Raw genomic sequence first — 12464 nt, forward strand, 5'->3', positions numbered from 1 at the left:
CTGAATGGAAAAATGTCCCCAGAAAACTGTGGTAGGTGAAGTGGTCATTTTTCCAGACAAATTATTTTTTTCTCCCATAGTTAATGCATCAGTCACCTATTTATCTGAATGACTATACACCAAAGTGTCTAATTTTCACATGAAGCTTTTTTATCTAATAGTGAAATGTTTTAAATTGACTTACTGTGGTAATGGTAAATGATGAAAGTTTGGACTTTGTGTTTTATATTCATAGTTGTTCCTTGATTACATAAGCCAGTGTTGGAATGTTTTAGAATTTTCTTTATGAACAGGTCGATCTAAAGCCCAGAAGAAGAAAAAAAATTAAAGATTGACTTTTTAATGTATTTCAAAGGTGGAGTTGTTGGGGGAGGAGAGAGAAGGGAGGGAGGGAGAGAAAGTGAGAGAGATTGATCTTCATCTGCTGTTTACTCCACAACTGCCTGCAATGGCCAGGGCTGGGTCAGGCTGAAACCAGAAGCCTGGAAATGCATCCAGGTCTCCCCACATGGGTGGCAGGCTCAAGAATTCAGCCAACTTACACTGCTTTCCCAGACACACGAGCAGGGAGCTGGATAGGAAGTGGAGCAGGAGGGACTCCAACTGGCACTCACGTGGGATGCTGGTTTACCAACAGTGGCAACAGCAACTGCGCCACAGCACCGGCCCTGCAAGAAGATTTTTAAAAGAACTGAAACAGTCATGTGTTTCGTGGTAATGGTAATAGTATCCTAATACTGATAGTAGTCAGCCCAGTTTGGATTGACAAGTTCTTTCAGGCTTGGGAGAACTATGGAAAACTTTCTAAGATATGAATTGAAAGAGGCCATGGTGCATTTGACAAAAAAGGACTTTAGAATGTTCATGGAAAATGAATACCATGAACACTATGCAGAGAATTCAAAATTCTTTGTACCAAAATAACCTTATCTTTTAACTCCATTTTTCATAAATCTTTGGAAGTACCCTTGTGGCTAGTCTTTCAGAATCTCATATGTGAAATAATTAAAATAGTGTCTCACTGCACTGGAGAAGAAGACGTGGCAGCAGCCCCAAGGAGACTGGCTTTGCTTTAACCCTTCAGGATGTAAATGACTCATGCACACATGGGTGGCGTCTGTAGTTGCAGAAAGAGAAAAGAAGCTTTCTGGGCTATGCTCTTGGTGCTCCCATTTGCACAAATGTGCCTTCAAGTTGATTCTCACTCATTAATAATATTAAGCTCTCACAAAATAGAAAGTTAATTTTACTTCCCAAACAGGACAGTGAATTGTGCATATACTTAAAACAACTGCTACAAATAAGTAAAGCTAAAGTTCATTCTTCAAAATAAATTAATTTGTGTTGCTATGACCTTGCTTCAATAACATGGCATTTTTTCTTCGTTTACTAATCAAAAGAATATTATAATCTTTGATGGGGTATCCCTGGGTTCTAGTTTATTTCCTAATTTTGATAAGACATGTTTTGTGTGTGTGTGTGTGTGTGTGTGTGTGAAGTGTTGTTTAAAGTGTGGTTACCACCGATAAGTACTGACTCAATTTTTCACGAAGGGCCTGCAAGCACAAGGCTTATTATACAAGCTCCACTAGACTATGTTTTCTAGACTGTGTTAGCTACAGATTGCTGGGCTAATAAGCATTCTCAGAGGTGGACCACGGGCTGCACAGTGTTCCTGGTTCCTAGCACCCAGTTTACTTCTGTCCCTTCAGCAGTTCCCCATGGCTGTCATCACTTTTGTTATTCCCACACTTTGCCAACATACCCTATGACACTTGTCAGTTTTCTTTTATTCATTCATCCATTCACGCATCATTCAATAACTATTGAATACTCCTGTGTGTTTGGTACTGTGTAATGCACAGAACATTCCAGCTTGTATCCATTGTTGACCTGCAAATACTTTTTCAATGATAAGTAGCTTCAGTGACATATAAATGTGCTGTATTAGGTAGCTTTTACCAACCTCCTGCACTTATTTCTCATCTACATTATTTGTAGGCAGGCAGCCATGGATTCACTGTTGTGACTCAGCATTATATGGGCAGAGTCTGGGTTCCTATCCCAGAGCCCAGGCTGTGAATACTGTGTCTGTTTAGGGCTTGACATTGTCGCTGCAGGGAAAAAGAGCAAAAGCGAACTCTGCAATGATTTCTCAGTATTTCTGCATGCATGTGATACACAACCAATTCTCAATATTTGTGATAGTAATATTCTATAAAGAATATAGTAAATACTGTCTTTCACTATTTCTATGTTTGCAAAACTTCTGTTAATTACTACAGCTTAAAATGTCTGTAGAGATACGGGATATATACATATCAAAGACCTTTAGCTGTATGTAGTGAAAGGTAATTCATAGTAAGGCTATGAACAACCAAATTGAAAAAAACCTAATATCCTGCCACAGAAATACTTGTATTTTAAGAACTTTGTGCTTGGGTCAGTGGCATTGACTATAAGCTGATTACAAAGCACACAAGAAATCAACCCAAACACGTTAGTAATAACTGAATATTCTATATTAAGGAGAGTGTATAGTAGTCTCAGTTAAGCTGTTATGTTTTATATCAGATTGAGAAATAAGAGGTTCCTGAGTAGATAAATGGAATCAAAATATTTTGATCAACCAGTTAGCGTACTGATTGATCTATTTGGATTTGGCTAATTAGCCCATGAAGAAACTCTCTAGGAGATTTGTACTAATGCCCACAAAGGATCCTGCATGGAACTGCACACACTTAAAAGGAATAAATTTATCATGCTTAAATTACATCTCAATAAAATTAATTTTCAAAAGAGTAACTTGTATCTGAATAGACATCTTGATTTGCAGCAATTGTTATGAAATGGTTTTTGGTTACCAGAATTCCTGTGTTAAGCTAAGTGAATAGTTGGAAGTCCTATAATGAGTAATGGCATTAGAGGTCCAGAAGTTTCGATTCTGTTTCTGCTTCAAACAAGACCATCCTACCTCAAGAGCTGATAACAGCACCTGCCAGTTACACTCTGAGAATACCATCTCCGCTGCTTAGGGAGGAGACATGCATAAAAGTGCTGGCCAGGACACCAGGGGACACAGAGAAGGACCAAGGACTGGGCTGATCTGCTTCATTAGAGTTCATCAGTGGCCATTTCCTGGGGAATTCAATCAGGGATTGCCATCTGAGAATGAGCACACAGGGGTGGAAACACCCAAACAAGAAATACGGTGACCACAGTAATGAATTCACAGTAATGAATGAACGCCGTGGCCTAAGTCGGGGTGGAAGCATCTCACCCTGTCCAGAAGATGGGGACTTTCACTTTGTACCGCAGAAGAACCAGGACAGTGTGCAGTGCTTTCTGCTGGTTCCCCAGCACCATCCGGTCACCGCCTGCACCCCTGCGTCTCTGTCGTCTCTCACTTCCCAGTGCTTCTAGCAGATGACAGCACTATTGTAAGAATAGTGGTAACACTTGCAATGCAAATATAATAGTAATGAATTATTAATATTACACAGGGCTGGCCCGAGGACAGTCCGGTTAGCCAGATACTGCCAGGCTGAACCACTTACTGGATTAAAACCTACCTGTGGTCGGTTTAGGAAAAGGTAACTCCTTCATCCTGATTCTGCTGGAGTTGTCTGCGCCCTCTAGTGGAAGTAAGTTTGAGGGGAAAAAAAAAACACACACACCGATAGCCCCAGACCTTTCTCAAATATGTGTGTATGGTTGCATTATCAGCCACTGAAACTTGATGACACAGAAACTAACCTTTTGAGGCAGTAATGAATAGTGTAGTATCAGGTTACATTAAATAAATAAATCCTCTGTAACACAGTTTGCTGTCTCATTCAGAAAAGAAGTCCAACATACTGGAGTAAAAGAAAAGCTCATCAGAGAACTGGGTCCACATCCGGTGTCTCTGCTTTGCCTGGGGATGATGATACTGGCGTGACGGTGGCTGTCTTTAAATTTTCTTAAGGAAAACTCGGGTTACCTCTGTTCACACTGAATTAGTAGTATGCAACCATTTCAAGGATGTTGTGCATCTGTGCCAGACTGGTTTAGCCAGTGCAGGGCACCCAGCAGTCAGCCCAAGGATGCTCACGTGCCTGGTCTGCCTCCAGTGCCAAGTGGGAAACAAACCAGAAACCTGTTCCACATTTCACATTAGCATGGAGATTTCTTTACAGTGGTAACAGTGGTATCACAAATCTCAAACTCCGAAATTTTACAATTAGTGAGATATCACCATGTCTACTAAAATATACTTACAAATCAAAATTAAGTCAGTGTTTTTCCTTCTGAGTTTTCACTGTGGTTGACATAAAGATACTGAAATTTTTCAGTGAAGGAGACCCATTCATTCAAGTTAGTTTACAATTCTCTTAAATTTTATGTACTTCAAGGGTGAAAGACCATGGAGTTCTTTTCCCTGGAACAATTCTCATTGAACCGTCTGCAACCTCTGAGAAACACTGTGTTTCAGCTCCATATCTTCCAAAAAAGCACAGTTCCTCTTGACACAGAAGAAACAAACAGATGGGTCTGTATCAGTATATACAGTAGGAGCATATTAAGCCGTAAAAACTAAATCCTCCTGTCAAGAAGGAAAGTCTGGATGTTGCTTTGCCACTGTCTTTGTCTGGAGATGAAGGATCAGAGAAGTAGATTTCCCCTGCCTTAGAGAAAGAATGGAGAGAAGACCCCAGAGAAGGGCCAACGCATGCTGAGCCTTCAGAAATGCAAGGGCAATGGGGACAGCTGTGGTCTCCTCCTGTCTGGAGTGTGCGTATGGTTCACCTGGGCTTCCACAAGACCCATACTTCACTATGGAATTAATAGTAAAACATGCATTTCTTCGCTCGAGCCCCAGAGCTTCTGTTTTAGGTCTTAGCCTCAGCTGGATAATTTGCATGTCTACCAGGTTCCCAAATGACACTAATATGGCTTGTCCGGGGACCCATCTTCAAGAACCATTGTTATAAGAGAAAATGAGAAGGTTCTGCTTTGGGTTGTTTGCCATGAGTTTCTAGATAATCAAACATCCCTGTTTGTCTGAGACAAATGATTTCCCTGGCCTGTGATTTTCAGGGCTCAAACTGGAGTCTCCAGCAAGACAGAACTATTTGTCCCCATACTGCAGATTCAAGACATTTTCAGAAAAGAGCTTAAAAACACTCGCAAATGCTTCTACACCAAAACTTTGTGTGCTTTCTTTTAAATTGATGTCAATTAATTTTAATCTTTCTTATTGATACAGTAAGATTACCTCAAGTCTGGACTTTGCATTTTGGAGGCTGCCATCTATGATTTTGGCCCAGGATAGCCTGGTACTTCTGCTGTAGCTGGAACTAATTGTCACCTTAGAAACAAGGAAATTCTTACAATGACCAGAGTGAAGGCACAGCCACAGGTGAAAGGGGCCAATCGGAAGCAGATTCCTGCTGGGACTGACAGTGCAGAGTGACAAGTCCTTGTACAGATTCCTCCGTTGTCACAGCAAAGACCACAGAAATCCAGATTCCTCTGCTAACATAGCAAAGACCTTCACAGAGATCCAGCGTTCAGGAGTGGGTTTCACACAGTTAAAGAGTATGCGGTGTCAAGTGAGCTCAACAAACTAGGAAAATCTGAATTGGTCACCATGTACTAGGTTCTGTGGCTGTAAGGAATGTACAAACGTAATGACTTTAACCAGCTAAGTTTTATTTCATGCTCACACAACCCATCCTCAGAACCACCATAGAAAGTTCCCATTTAAAGAATGTGTACTTAAGTATATATATATTTAAGAGAGTACACACACACATGGGGCACGGGCGGGGGAAGAAGAGTACTTCCAATGGCTGGTTCCCACAACAAATGTCCGCAAATGCTAGGGCTGAGCCTGGCTAAATCCAATAGCCAGAATTCAATCCAGCCCTTCCAAGTGGGTGGCAAGGACTCAGTTTTTGCTGCCTCCCTGGGAGTGCGCTGGCGGGAAGGCAGAACTGAGAACAGAGCCAGGACTCCAGCTCAGGCACTGGCGACTTGACTTGTTTTCCAAACACTGCTCCAACCCATTTTCTCCCCACTGGCGACTTGACTTGTTTTCCAAACACTGCTCCAACCCATTTTCCTCCACGAGACAGCATGAAATGAATTCAGTTGATGGTCAGTGATGGTGGGATTGTCCAACCTAGTGATCACGCTCTCACACAAAACAAACACCTGTGGAAAGTAGGGTTGGAATCCTAAAAGCAGAGTATCAGCTGAATGTTGATGATGGTCTGGTTTTTGAAGATAAAATTAACACAGTGTAACTTCCTTAAATCTCTGGAAGTACTGCTTTTCACAGGAGGCTACCTTAGAGGGGTGACTGGGATGAGATGTTTAACAGAGCTGTTGGTGGCAGGTATCAGGGAAAGCAGTGTATCACATACATGTCGAGCCCTGTCCAGCTCCCTCCACAACGCGCACTCCTTTGAGGGAGAGTGAGTGAGCGGCAGGTTACGTAAGTCATGCCGGGCAGGTGGCTGGGTCTGGGCCAGTTGCTTACTGATCATGTCAGTCTCTTGGCACCTGAATCACCGGGAGTGGATCCCAATAATCAAATGGGAGAGGAAGAGGAAAACACAGCTCCCTATGAGTCCCATTAGGATCCAGGTGTGATTGAGACGTTCTCACGTAGCCCCTCATCCACCTGCTGCTCCTACCCAGGAACGGGCAGAGAAGACTAGGGGGGCACTGAATTCAATTTAAGCACGGTCCCTCGTCGAGAAAGGCAGAAGGAGCTTTAAGGGAGAGACAAATCCCCACTCCTTGGTGTAGTCCACCGAAGGCTGCCTGAGTGAGCTGACCTCAGCCCATTCCGATACAGATCATCGCCAGCCACGCTCCAGGCAGTCACGAGACGTGATGTACCCTCTGCATGCTTTAAATGACGCCCCTCACCTCCTGCCCCCAAGTCCCAGCCTCGGAGTACAGGCATCCTGCGACGTCTCCACGGCCTGTGCACACAACAGGACGCTAACAGCCGGATTTGCCTGAAACACCCCGAATCCTAAACTGAAGGGTTTCCCAACTCCCAGACACTGAGGTCTGGCCCTCTGCGCGCGCTGAGAGCGCCTCTGGGAGAAAATCCACCTTTCCAAACAGAGATCTTTGAACCTCAGAATCCGCTCCCTCCTTAAGTGTTGTTTTTTTTTTTGTTTTGTTTGTGTGTGTGTGTGTGTGTGTGTGGTTTTTTTTGACAGGCAGAGTGGACAGAGAGAGACAGAGAGACAGAGAGAAAGGTCTTCCTTTGCCGCTGGTTCACCCTCCAATGGCCGCCGCGGCTGGCGCACCGCGCGGATCCGATGGCAGGAGCCAGGTCAAGGTCCAGGCTCATTCGGCTCCCACAACCAACGCTCCAGAAGCCAGGAAGCTACCGTCCCGGCGGTACCGAAGGCTTCGAGTTACTCGGCTCCCTGCAGGAGGAGACCGGAACTGGGGGATTAGAAACGCGGAGCACGTCCGCCACCTTCCGGTGAGCGACGGGAGCCGGCAGCCGACAGCGAACGGAAGCCGCGCGAATCCCGCGCGGGCGGATCCCGAGGCCCGCCCCTGCCAGGGGCTCCGACCACTCCGTGCGCCGCGGGCCATGCGATTGACAGGGCGACAGTCCGGTCCGTTACTGAAAGTCTTCACTCCGGAAACAGGGACCCGGCCCTTCCGGGCCCGCGCGCTCCCGGCATCCTCTGCCTTCCGGCGCTGCTTAGCCCCGTCCGGCCAGTCCCGCCTTGCGCGCCCATTTCGAGCCCGGGTTTGGAGGCTGAGATTTTATTTCTTCTGGCAGTGGGCTCCTGCGCAGGGGCTATGGGCGCAGGGATGGCGCAGCTGGAGGGCTACTACTTCTCGGCTGCTTTGAGCTGTACCTTTTTAGTGTCCTGCCTGCTCTTCTCCGCCTTCAGCCGGGCTCTGCGGGAGCCCTACATGGACGAGATCTTCCACCTGCCGCAGGCGCAGCGCTACTGCGAGGGCCGCTTCTCCCTCTCGCAGGTGCGTCCCCGCCCTGGGCCCGGCGGCGCGCCGTTGGCGTCCGCGCCGCGGAGCGGAGGGGCGCGGGGTGACGCGCCTGTGCGCGATCTGGGGTGCAGATGCGGGTCGAGGGAGCAGTGACAGTGACGGGGGTGGAGACGCGCGCAGGACTGCGCGCCCGGCGCCCCCAGCGGCTGAGGGGCCCTGCCCCGGTCTGCCCCCCGCCCCGGTCGGGTCCTAGGAAATGGCGTGGTTTAGCTCATCTGTCCGTCACCGCGCTCTGTCTGGGGTGTTTTGAGCATCGTGGAGTGACAGCGCGCTGGTTCCGTCCCCGGGCGTTAGGGGGAACCCCTGGTGGCCCAGTAAACCGCAGCCAGCCACGGCGCCTCGTGTCTGAATGTGTATTTGACCACACACCCCTCTAGTCGGGTACAGAAATGAACATTTCGTTCCTCGTCCGTCGGTGACCCAGTGAGTGCAGGGTGCTGGTTGGAAATGCAGAGAGAAGGACCTGCGTCTGAATCTCAGCGCTGTCGGCTGCTGGCTGCGTGACCTTGGCATGTTTCCCAGTTTGGGGTTTCTCCGTCCCACGCGTAGCCACTCCAGGGGGTGCTGCCAGGGAAAATAGGGGGCTTCAGCACAGCTCCTGGCTCAGTGCGTGTTGCCTCCGCTCAGCAGCTTTGAACCAAACTCCCTAAGCCCATCAGGGTGCCAAGCCTTGTTTCCATGCCTTTCACAACTCGGACTCCGTCCCAAGAGCAGACATTGAAAAATAGGAACAGAGTTTAAGTTGTTGCCTGTTGATTACCGATACTGTACAAAACAGGGTCAAGGTTGGGGCAGAATAAGGAAAAGACACCCAAGACGTGTGGTCTGCTGAGGACTTTAACCCTGAGGTCGAGTCGCGTCTTCCCACTCCCGGTCAGGGGAGACTTGATTAGTTGGCGTCTGTGCTGTGAGGCCCCCTCCTGCTTTGGTTCAGTGTCTAACTTTTCATTTTCCAGTGGGATCCCATGATTACCACGCTGCCCGGCTTATACCTGGTGTCAGTCGGCGTGGTCAAGCCCGCCACTTGGATCTTCGGGTGGTCGGAACACGTCGTGTGCTCCATTGGGATGCTCAGATTTGTCAACCTTCTCTTCAGTGTCGGCAACTTCTATTTACTGTATTTGCTCTTCCGCAAGGTGCAACCTAGACACAAGGTATGTTTCAGGACAACTCATGGCTTTATGTTCAGTCAGGCCCACAGTTACGGTGAGTGAGCTGTATGAGATTGGTCGAAAACATATCTTTACCATTATCTTATTTCACCTGCTTACTCAGCATCTTCCACGTGAGACAGCCTCTTTTCCTGGTGGAACTCATGTCTTCATTAATGATGGAACTGGGGCTGCCATTATGGCGTAGCAGGTAAAGCCACTGCCTGCAGTGCCGGCATCCCATATGGGTGCCAGTTCGAGTCCCAGCTGCTCCACTTTTGATCCAGCTCTCTGCTATGGCCTGGGAAAGCAGTAGAAGATGGCCCAAGTCCTTGGGCCTCTGCACCCATGTGGGAGACCTGGAGGAAGCTCTTGGCTGCTCACTTTGGATCGGCCCAGCTCCGGCCGCTGTGGCCACCTAGGGTGTGAACCAGTGGATGGAAGACCTTCTCCCCCCCCCCCCCCGCCTTCTCTGTAACTCTGCCTTTCAAATAAATAATTAAATGTTAAAAAGAGAGAGAGAGAAATATAACCGATCTGAGGAATTTTGCTGGGATTTAAGAGTGCAAGCCTGGGGCCAGCATTGTGGCACAGCACGTTAAGCTATCACCTACCAATCTGGCATCCCATAAGGGTGCTGTTTTGAGTCCCAGCTGCTCCACTTCTGATCCAGCTCCCTGTTAATGTGCCTGGGAAAGTAGTAGAAGATGGCCAGAGTGTTTGGGGCCCTGCCCCCTCCTCCCCCATGTGGGAGACATGGGTGAGGTTCCAGGCTCCTGGATGTGGCCTGGCGCAGCCCCAGCTCTTGCAGCCATCTGGGGGAGTGAACCAGCAGATGGATGATCTTGCAATCTCTTTCTCTCCCTCTCTCTCTACAACTCTTTGAAATGAATCGATCTTTTTTTTTTTTTTTCCTTAGGGGAGGTGCTAGAAGTATATGGCCTGGGTTTAAATTCTGCCCTGCTTCTTCCTAGTTGTGGGCAGGTTTAAACTCTTAGTGATTGTCTGTCTTCAAGTATTAAATAGGAATAGAAATAGAATCCACCTCCTGGAACAGCTAGGAAGAGGAAAGCCGCTTAATAAATGGAAGGCGTTTAAAATAGTACCTGATGTACTATTCAGTGTAATCATTACCAAGTGATGAGATGGCTTCAGTAGTGGTGACCATGAGAGGGAGGTAGGCGTAAAAGACCAGGAGCACAGGGGCGTTGGAGCAGCCTGAGTGGGAGGGCGGGCCGAGGGGTCCCAGGGAAGATGGCACCAGAGCTGTCTCTGGCTGATCAGATCGGGCTGTAGGGTGGGCACTGAGCAGCAGGCTTGGAACTGCAGGACCTCAGAGGACAGCGGTGTGTGGCTGGGGAGCAAGGGCGGAAGTCCTGGGTGTGTTCACGCGTGGTGGAGAGGACTGAACTTCGGTGGGTGACGGAGAGACCCTGACTTTGCTCACGGGAATGACGTGCTGTGATTGGCTGATTCAGAGTAAGTGGAGGATACAATTTAAGGAGATGAGAACACTTTCAGAGGGCCATCAAAGAAGGACGTACTCCTCTCTGAAGGGAGGAGGGAACACCCACTTTGCTTATGGCTGTGTCCAAATACCGATGGAGTCTCCGGTCACAGAAGGCTTCCATAGCATTGGCAGCCCATGGAAAGAACCTTGGGTGATCACTGATGTCATAAACAAAGTGTTAATTGTTAAATGAACAACAGGAGTCACTGTGCACTTGCTCCCCATGTAGGACCTGTGTCCTAATGAGTTGTACTATGAGAATCGACTGCAAATCTTGTTCTCAAACTGTATTCTGTATGGTGTGTGTGTGTGTGTGTGAGAGAGAGAGTGAGCAAACTGTTGAAATCTGTGCTTAACACGTAGTTGGTCCTCTGTATATAAAGTCAAACTAAAAATGAAGCAGAATGAAGAAGGAGATGGGAGAGGGGGAGGGAGGTGGGGTAGGAGTGGGGGGAGGGTATGGGTGAAGGAACCATTGTATTCCTAAATCTGTATCTGAAAAAATGCATTCATTAAATAAAAACTTAGAACACAGCACACCTTCGGAGCTGGAGCCGCCTGCCAGGACGCCCTAAAGGAGGCCTTTTCCAGACAGCCCGCTGCCCGCGGGGAAGGAAGGGCCTGCAGGCTCCTGGCGCCAGGGGTCCGCGGTGTGCGGCGGGCGCATTGCCGGCTTTCCAGGAGGTGGTGGGGTCGGGCCCCGGCGGGCGCAGTGCCCGCTTTCCAGGAGGTGGTGGGGTCGGGCCCCGGCGGGCGCAGTGCCGGCTTTCCAGGAGGTGGTGGGGTGGGGCCCCGGCGGGCGCAGTGCCGGCTTTCCAGGAGGTGGTGGGGTCGGGCCCCGGCGGGCGCAGTGCCCGCTTTCCAGGAGGTGGTGGGTGTTCGGGCCCCGGCGGGCGCAGTGTGGGCTTCCCAGGAGGTGGTGGGTGTTCGGGCCCCGGTGGGCGCAGTGCCGGCTTTCCAGGAGGTGGTGGGTTTGGGCCCCGGCGGGCGCAGTGCCGGCTTTCCAGGAGGTGGTGGGTGTTCGGGCCCCGGCGGGCGCAGTGCCGGCTTTCCAGGAGGTGGTGGGTGTTCGGGCCCCGGCGGGCGCAGTGTGGGCTTTCCAGGAGGTGGTGGGGTCGGGCCCCGGCGGGCGCAGTGCCCGCTTTCCAGGAGGTGGTGGGTTTGGGCCCCGGCGGGCGCAGTGCCGGCTTTCCAGGAGGTGGTGGAGTCGGGCCCCGGCGGGCGCAGTGCCCGCTTTCCAGGAGGTGGTGGGTGTTCGGGCCCCGGCGGGCGCAGTGCCAGCTTTCCAGGAGGTGGTGGGTGTTCGGGCCCCGGCGGGCGCAGTGCCGGCTTTCCAGGAGGTGGTGGGGTCGGGCCCCGGCGGGCGCAGTGTGGGCTTTCCAGGAGGTGGTGGGTGTTCGGGCCCCGGCGGGCGCAGTGCCGGCTTTCCAGGAGGTGGTGGGTGTTCGGGCCCCGGTGGGCGCAGTGTGGGCTTTCCAGGAGGTGGTGGGTTCGGGCCCCGGCGGGCGCAGTGCCGGCTTTCCAGGAGGTGGTGGAGTCGGGCCCCGGCGGGCGCAGTGCCGGCTTTCCAGGAGGTGGTGGGTTTGGGCCCCGGCGGGCGCAGTGCCGGCTTTCCAGGAGGTGGTGGAGTCGGGCCCCGGCGGGCGCAGTGCCGGCTTTCCAGGAGGTGGTGGGGTCGGGCCCCGGCGGGCGCAGTGCCGGCTTTCCAGGAGGTGGTGGGTGTTCGGGCCCCGGCGGGCGCAGTGCCCGCTTTCCAGGAGGTGGTGGGT

General features: G+C 50.2%; 1 protein-coding gene across 5 annotated transcripts in view; it reads left to right on the top strand.

The window, feature by feature from the left end:
• Nucleotides 1-7577: 7577 nt before the first annotated feature.
• Nucleotides 7578-12464, top strand: part of ALG10B (ALG10 alpha-1,2-glucosyltransferase B) — a 192327-nt gene continuing 187440 nt past the window's right edge. For 2 of the 5 annotated variants that reach the window (XR_007921273.2, XR_011379075.1), the window contains exons 1-2: nucleotides 7693-8007; nucleotides 8991-9188. Coding sequence is in view for 2 of the 5 variants with exons in the window: in XM_017343275.3 (XP_017198764.1) it covers nucleotides 7825-8007; nucleotides 8991-9188; nucleotides 9310-9393 (465 nt within the window). In the remaining 3 variants the exon portion in view is untranslated. Of the gene's footprint in view, nucleotides 8008-8990; nucleotides 9189-9309; nucleotides 9699-12464 lie in introns of those variants that run through there. The other 3 variants (XM_017343275.3, XM_002712677.5, XR_011379074.1) reach the window with 3 other exon arrangements.

Source organism: Oryctolagus cuniculus, chromosome 9, assembly GCF_964237555.1.
Source record: "Oryctolagus cuniculus chromosome 9, mOryCun1.1, whole genome shotgun sequence".
Taxonomy (NCBI): domain Eukaryota; kingdom Metazoa; phylum Chordata; class Mammalia; order Lagomorpha; family Leporidae; genus Oryctolagus; species Oryctolagus cuniculus.